Source organism: Colobus angolensis, unplaced genomic scaffold, assembly GCF_000951035.1.
Source record: "Colobus angolensis palliatus isolate OR3802 unplaced genomic scaffold, Cang.pa_1.0 Scaffold102, whole genome shotgun sequence".
In the NCBI taxonomy this organism is placed as follows: Eukaryota; Metazoa; Chordata; class Mammalia; order Primates; family Cercopithecidae; genus Colobus; species Colobus angolensis.
This window is the reverse complement of record NW_012111142.1, coordinates 5907841-5915336: the sequence shown is the minus strand read 5'-3', so window position 1 is coordinate 5915336 and position 7496 is coordinate 5907841. Positions and strand designations below refer to the sequence as shown.

The following is a 7496-nucleotide window of genomic DNA, read 5'->3' as shown; positions in this document are numbered from 1 at the left end:
AAGAAAGAAAGGGAAGGAGAGGGGAGGGGAGGGGAGGGACGGGAAGGGAAGGTTTCTTGACAGAGAGACCCTATCGAAAGAAAGAAAAAGGGAGGCAGGCAGGGAGTGAGGGAGGGAGGCAGGGAGGGAGAGAGGATTTTTTAAAAAATAGTTGAAATACTGAAATGCTAATTTATTTTTTGTTATTTTCTAGGTGCATCTGCTGCAAAAAGTTATGAAAATCTTGCTGCTGAGATTATGCCAGTGGAATATAGGTAAATTTGTTTTGTAATTTGATAGAATTATATTTAATATTATAATTTTGTTCTTTTTTGTAAATGTCTTGGCCTTTAAAAACTTATGACTCATAGAGCTGAAATTTACTGTTTGATCTACTTAAACTTTCTAAATCAGATTATTATTGCTACCACAGCAATTTAAAATTTTATCAGAAGTAAAATTTCACAAACCCTTGAATAACATATTCTAGTTTTTATAACATGACATGACCCCCAAGTGCTATGTTATAATTGCTTTAACTAGGGAGGTTTAAGTATATACTTTAAAGTTAGAAAATTATTAGAAAACAAAAATAAATAGGATTTCACAAGCCTTTGATGGGGGAAGTGGTAAATGTATAAAGTAAGAAAAGTTACTGATCTTGCTTAGTGGGGAGTCAATCATTAAATTAAAATTAGTAATTATAAAAAATAGCCATTTTTTGTAGAGTTATGCTGTTGTCATTCAGAAGAACAAAAATTGGGATTAATTGAAATTAGTTGCTTTTGAGGAATGGGATTTGGCAGGGGAACAACTAAGGGAGAGTATTACTTCTGTATTTAATACAAACAATATTAATATCAATAATATTAATAAAAGTTGCAGTTTTAAAATGTACATGTAAATCTTTAATACAATTTTTTTCAGAAACAAAAGATCTAGAAACTGTCTTATTGCCATTATAAAGTATATCTTAAAAGTTTAGTCAAACTATAGTTTCTAAAATCTATTGCTTTTCTTTTATGTGTTTTCTAAGCATATACTATTTATTTCCTTTAGCAAATATTTTCTAAATTACCAAAGTAAAATGATTTCTATTATCTCTTCAAGAATGGCATAATAACAATTTAATGATTTATAGCATAATCCTATGTGGTACCTATAAAATTTTACTGCCTTTTTTAAAGGCACAGTCTTGCAGTATATATAATTTTTTCTTAAACACTTTCAGAAGTTTTTGTTGCAGTTTGAGAGTTTCATGCCCTACCAGCTGTGCTAGCTGGTCCGGCTTGCATCTTAAAATGGTAGCTATTGAGTGAACAGGAATTTCCTTTTTTTTAAACTAAAGAACATAATGCCTCATATTTTTAAAAATTAAAAAAAGATTTTGTTTTGTAACATCAGGGAGGTGTTTATTCGACTGCAACATGAAAATAAGATGCTTCGCTTACAGCAAGAAGGCTCTGAGAATGAACGTATTGAGGAACTTCAGGAGCAGCTAGAACAGAAACACCGTAAGATGAATGAACTGGAAACTGAGCAGAGGTGATGTGCTCCTTAGTAATTGAAAATCTTGGTGATTTAATTACTGAGCCACAAAATCTTGATTCACGGAAATGGAAAATATTATTGTAGTTAAAGTAATTAGAAAATATTATTGTAGTTAAAGTAGTTAGAATTACCTAGAAATAGTTCAATTTTTTTTTGTTAGTAGTCTTTCATTACTATAAGCTTCACTCTTTGAAATAAGTCAAGTGATTCATTTCAGTTATATTTATAAAATATATGGATAAGCTGTTAATTTCAGCAGTCTTGGTTAACCAGGCTACTTACTCTTTTTATTTTTTTGAACAGTCTCGCTCTGTCACCCAGGCTGGAGTGCAGTGGCACGATCTCTGCTCATTGCAGCTTCCACCTCCCTGGTTCAAGTGATTTTCATGCCTCAGCCTCCCAAGTAGCTGCAATTAGAGACAGGCACGACTATGCCTGGCTAATTTCTGTATTTGTTTTCTTTTCTTTTTTTTTTTTGTTTTGAGATGCAGTCTTGCTCTGTCACCCAGGCTGGAGTGCAGTAGTGCGATCTCAGCTCACTGCAACCTCCACCTCATGGGTTCAAGTGATTCTCCTGCCTCAGCCTCGCAAGTAGATGGAACTACAGATGCACGCCACTACGCCTGTCTAATTTTTTTTGTATTTTTAGTAGAGATGGGGTTTCAGCATGTTGACCAGACTGGTCTCGATCTTCTAACCTCATGATCCACCCGCCCCAGCCTCCCAAAGTGCTGGGATTATAGGCATGAGCCACCATGCCCAGCCAATTTCTGTATTATTAGTAGAGATGGGGCTTCACCATGTTGGCTGGGCTGGTCTTGAACTCCTCACCTCATGTAATCCACCTGCCTCGGCCTTCCAAAGTTGCTGGGATTATAACCATGAGCCACTGCGTCTGGCCCACCAGGCTACTTATTCTTGAATTTCATTTAGATATGTTCACAATTCATGAAATTTGACAAATGAATAAATGACAGTTTGGCTTTCTACTGAAGTCCAGTGCATAGATGAGATCTAGATTGTGGAATCAAATTTAAATCCCACTTCTAATTTAACTTATTAACTGTTTCTGGACAAGCTACTTAAACTTACACTCAGTGTCTTCAGGTGTAAATACAAGTTATTAGGAAGACTACAGATAATGAGCTTAAAGCAAATGATGTGCTTATGTGGTATCAATGAAGTGCTCAAAACTTATAATAATAATATGCTTTTCTAAGTACTTTTTTGCTAGTAACTCAGTAAATCATCATAATAACTCTATGAAATAGTAACCATGATTAGCTCTTTTTCTATGGATTAAGGAATATGGTTACGGAGAAGTTAAAGAACTTACCTAAAGTTATACAGCTAGTAGTTCTGGATCCTCCATAATGAACTCTCTGTCAATCTGATTACTGAGTCTTTACTCTTAACTACTGTGGTAACTTGCCTGTTATAAATGGCACACTTACTATAAGGGTATTTAGACTTATTTAACCTTTACTGAATCCTAGACACCAACAGAAATTTTAGACACACTTGAATCTTACCTTTCTCAAACTTGTGTGTAACTTGTGTGTATAATGTTACATAAACTGTGGTTAAAAGAAGAATAACAATTTAGTTTTCTAAAGAGGCCATTAAATATTACTATTTTATTTAGTTCAATACCAGTTGTTGGCACTTTTTTGAAGAGACCCTTAAATATTACCATCTTACTCAGTTCAATACCAGTTGTTAACACTTTTCAGAAGAGCACTAAATATTACTGTCTTACTCAGTTCAATACCAGTTGTTAACACTGGGGAAATTATTTAAGCTTTTAAGGAATTAACATAGGAAGGTAGACATGTAAATAGATAATTGCTGTATTATGTGATAACTACAACAATGGGATATTATAACAGGCAGGTGAGTGTGTATGTGTGGATATACATAGAGGGAGAGGGAGATGCTAACTGTTGCTGGTAACTTCCTGTGGAAGTAACTCTTAAGCAGAGTTTTAAAGAATGAGATATTGCCACATTAGAATCTGAATTAGTCCCTTTAATTTAAATTTAAAAAAACATGTGGAAATGATTGGAAAATGGGGACTTTCCTCTTCCAATACACTGTGAAATCTGAAACAGAAGATGGAAATCTAGTTTTCATTCATTGAAAATACAACTGTAGAAAAATTGAGTGGTTTTCTGATTTTTCTACTAGTGAGTACAGTGTAGAAATGTTTTTGCCACCGACATTTAAGTTCCTTAAAATTTTAAATGTAGGCATATGTACTTTCAGGAAAAAAGTTTTCTTTTAAAAAATATTTCCTTAGAAGTAGTCTGCCCTACTTCCTGTTGTACCTAGGCACGGATAATTATTCTGCATTTGTCATTGCTATAAAAACATATTTTAGTTAAATTGCTAACTGAATGTACCTTTGTAGATTCTTAACTGCTTTGACTTTCAATACAAGTAAATGCTTATGACCCATCTTACAATAGGCTGAGCAAAGAGCGTATTAGAGAATTGCAGCAGCAGATTGAGGACCTCCAGAAGTCTTTACAGGAACAAGGTTCCAAGTCTGAAGGCGAAAGTGTAAGTAACTTAGAAATTATAATAATTCTGCTGTGTATGGCTTTTCTTTAATAGGTTATGATGCCCAAACTAATCTTTTATTAGAAAGTGCAGCCCTTTATCATTGAGAAAACCCTTAAATACCGTATATATCTGCATAATAGATGTAGTGATTTTGCCAACTTGGAGCCTGTCAGTTGATCATCTACATTGGAAGGTGATTTCTGTCTGTCCTACTTCAGCAGCTATACAAAGTTCATGATGATTCTTGATCATCATTCAACATCATTCAACAGCTCTACCAAACTTCATGATGATTCTTGATTGAGAGCATACTACAATTGAGGGCTTCATAGTTCTGCTGGAATTCCAACAGGACTGGCCTGAGAAAAATCCAAATAATTAGCAATCAGAATTGAGGAAACCTTCTAATAGGAAAAGAGAGAATGGGAAAATGATTTCTACCTAAAGAGCACGCTAAAAATGGATTATACCCATCTCTGAAGGACAGAAACTTTAATGCAGCCTTGGAGACATCACTCATTTCTTCCTCCTTCCTTAATGATTCATGGCCTTACCGTTTTCTGATGGTTTTTGATGGCAGATATTGTGAGGGCAGAGATAAGAGGATTTAAAAGATATCAAACTTAGCCAAAATCTGACTATACCTAGCAACTTTTCTAGAGTTTGATCTTTTTATGTGAAGAGAAAAAGAAGTAGTGATTGAGAGAGTGACTAACTTAATTAAAAATAACAAGGAAAAAGGACTAGATATGTGTTAAGGATATCTTGATTGATTGAGATTAGATAGAATGATAGGTGATTATACCTGTGTTGATGGGGGAGGAAACCATGCAGAGTAAGTAAAGAGATGAAAAGGAAAATTGAAAGAGTTGCATTTCCTTTCTGTCTTTTATATGCTTTATATTATTTTCTCTTTTTTTCCCTGGGGGCTTGGAAAATAGAAATCGTCTCATGCATGGCGGCATCTCATATGTGCATATATACGGTATTGTAACTTCTCTAATACAAATATTATTTTAAGCCACACTAGAGAATACTTTTAAAATGAGATCTTTTTGGAGGAGCACATTTTAGCTTGCGGTGTTTTAAAGACAAATGTCTTTATTATTTTAATATATTGGTATCCAACTCGTATTTCAGATTATATATTTTAAACACTTCACCTATATAGTAGGTGTGGAACGACTATTGCAATTTAAAGTACTGTTTTTTAAAAGAGGAAGTTGTATGTTTAAAATTTTGCTTTTTAACAATATTCAGTTGCTTCATTTTGGTGTTATTAAAGGATTTGCAACTATAATAATAAAGTTTTATTATAAAGGTAATTATTTTAGATCTTTAAGTTTGTTCCTCATAAGAGGCTCAAAATCTTAAAATTTTTATTCTGAATAATTGAGTTTCTAAATATTTTAATGTTTGATACTCCTCAGTATATCACATTCAGCTTGCATTTGCTGTTTTTCAAGTTCAGATTTAATTTTTATTACATTCAGAAATATGAGGCATTTTTCTTTCTGTCGTATGCTTTTATATTTCATTTTCTATTTTTCCTTTCCTTTTTGAAGTAAAATAAAAGCCTAAAAAGTTTATGCTTCTTAAAGTGTGTTACTAGAAATACAAATTTAAAAAATATTTATAATTTTGCCTGGTACACCTTCAAAAGAAGGTAAAGAGATTTAGATGTCTGGAAAATTGACCTTTGTCAAGATAGTCATCTTACAGCAATTTTTTTTTAAATTTTATAGTCCAGCAAATTAAAGCAGAAGTTGGAAGCTCATATGTAAGTAAAACTGATATTTCTTTTCAAATATGAGAAGGGAGGAGTTGTAAAAGCCTCTAAAGTTAATCTCCTTTTCGTATTTTGTTTAGAAAAGCAAATATCCTGATGCTAATTGATATACTTGCTGCAAAAAGTGAAAAGCATGCTAAAGATTCAGCCTGCCTGCTACCCCCATCCCAGACTCCTACATCTTTCCGTTGTTAATATCATTTCAAAAGTTTAAAAAAACAGATAACTATCACAACTAGATTATATGGGATGTTAAACCTGTAAAATATTTTACTTTCTTAGGAAGCAAGGGTGGCAAGGGAAACAATTTAACCTTTTTGGCACCTGCTATGTGCCTGTTTACATCCTCATGACAACCCCTGTAGTCAGGCAGATAGTATTCCCATTTCACAGGTGTGGAACCAAGGGTCAGAAAGCAACTTGCCTAAGATCCACAAATGTTATATGGCAGAGACCAGTCTCCATGCTTTTTCTACCACTTAGGGAAAAACTCACAGAGGTCCATGAAGAATTACAGAAGAAACAAGAGCTCATTGAAGATCTTCAGCCAGATATAAATCAAAATGGTAGGTATCAGCGAAAACTTGGATCAGACAATAGTATATCCAAGGACTTACCCTTTTTTACTGAAGGATGCAAGGTCTATGTGTACATTTTTGCACAATGTGTAGATACATATATTGTAAATAAGGACTGTGATAATTTTTAGTGCTGAAGTCATTAATAAATGATATATTATTAAAGCAAAAAATAATAAAATGAATTGATGGATATATGGGAGTACCAAACAGTAAAAAATAAAATTAATCTGTGGAAATGTGGGTAAAAATGATTTCAAATCAGATTGATATGAACTTTAAAACATTGTGTAGAAATTCTTTATTTTTCCTGTGATTGTGCTTAGTGTAAGGTATGTTTGCTACTTATACTTGATAAAAGGAGAAAAACAGCTAAATAAAGCAGATTGTAGATTTTTTTTAAAGGGTCAAATAATAAATGATTGAGGATGTGTTGGTTGTATTTCAAAACTTTTAGATAAGAATTCACTACAAAGAATAAATAACAGGCTTTTCTTTTAAGTTCTCTTATCTGTCTTTAGAAAATAAATATACATGTAATTTTATGTGAGGATGAAGTATTTTAATAGGTAGTAATTATTAATAACTGATTATGTTTCATTTTATTTTTACTAATAGTACAAAAGATCAATGAACTTGAAGCTGCTCTTCAGAAGAAAGATGAAGATATGAAAGCAATGGAGGAAAGATATAAAATGTACCTAGAGAAAGCCAGAAATGTGAGTGACTTATCTTTCAGAGTTCAAGACTTTGTGGCCTGTGTTTTAGCAAGGCCCATTTCACTGGATTTTTCTGCCATTCTTGTATCTATATCTAATCATTTCTCTCTTAACTCTATTACCTTACCTGTCAGGTTTCTGTGGTATTTCCCGATCAGTTCTCATACTCTTAGTCTCACTGATCAGTGTCAGATAAAATAAACCATAGCTAATAGGAACTGTTTAGACATAGACTGATGTCAGAGAGAGTGATGGCTATAAAGTATGGAATCTTTAGTTCTTGGTAAAATAAGCCTAGAATTCTTTTTTTTTTTT

The 7496-nt window shown here is 33.1% G+C and overlaps 1 protein-coding gene across 2 annotated transcripts in view; it reads left to right on the top strand.

Moving 5' to 3' along the window:
- HOOK1 (hook microtubule-tethering protein 1) overlaps nucleotides 1-7496 on the top strand; it is a 67655-nt gene that overhangs the window by 44074 nt on the left and 16085 nt on the right. For both annotated transcript variants that reach the window (XM_011941216.1, XM_011941223.1), the window contains 6 exons: nucleotides 194-254; nucleotides 1384-1524; nucleotides 3999-4092; nucleotides 5841-5875; nucleotides 6368-6450; nucleotides 7081-7181. In XM_011941216.1, the coding sequence (XP_011796606.1) occupies nucleotides 194-254; nucleotides 1384-1524; nucleotides 3999-4092; nucleotides 5841-5875; nucleotides 6368-6450; nucleotides 7081-7181 (515 nt within the window). The remainder of the gene's footprint in view (nucleotides 1-193; nucleotides 255-1383; nucleotides 1525-3998; nucleotides 4093-5840; nucleotides 5876-6367; nucleotides 6451-7080; nucleotides 7182-7496) is intronic.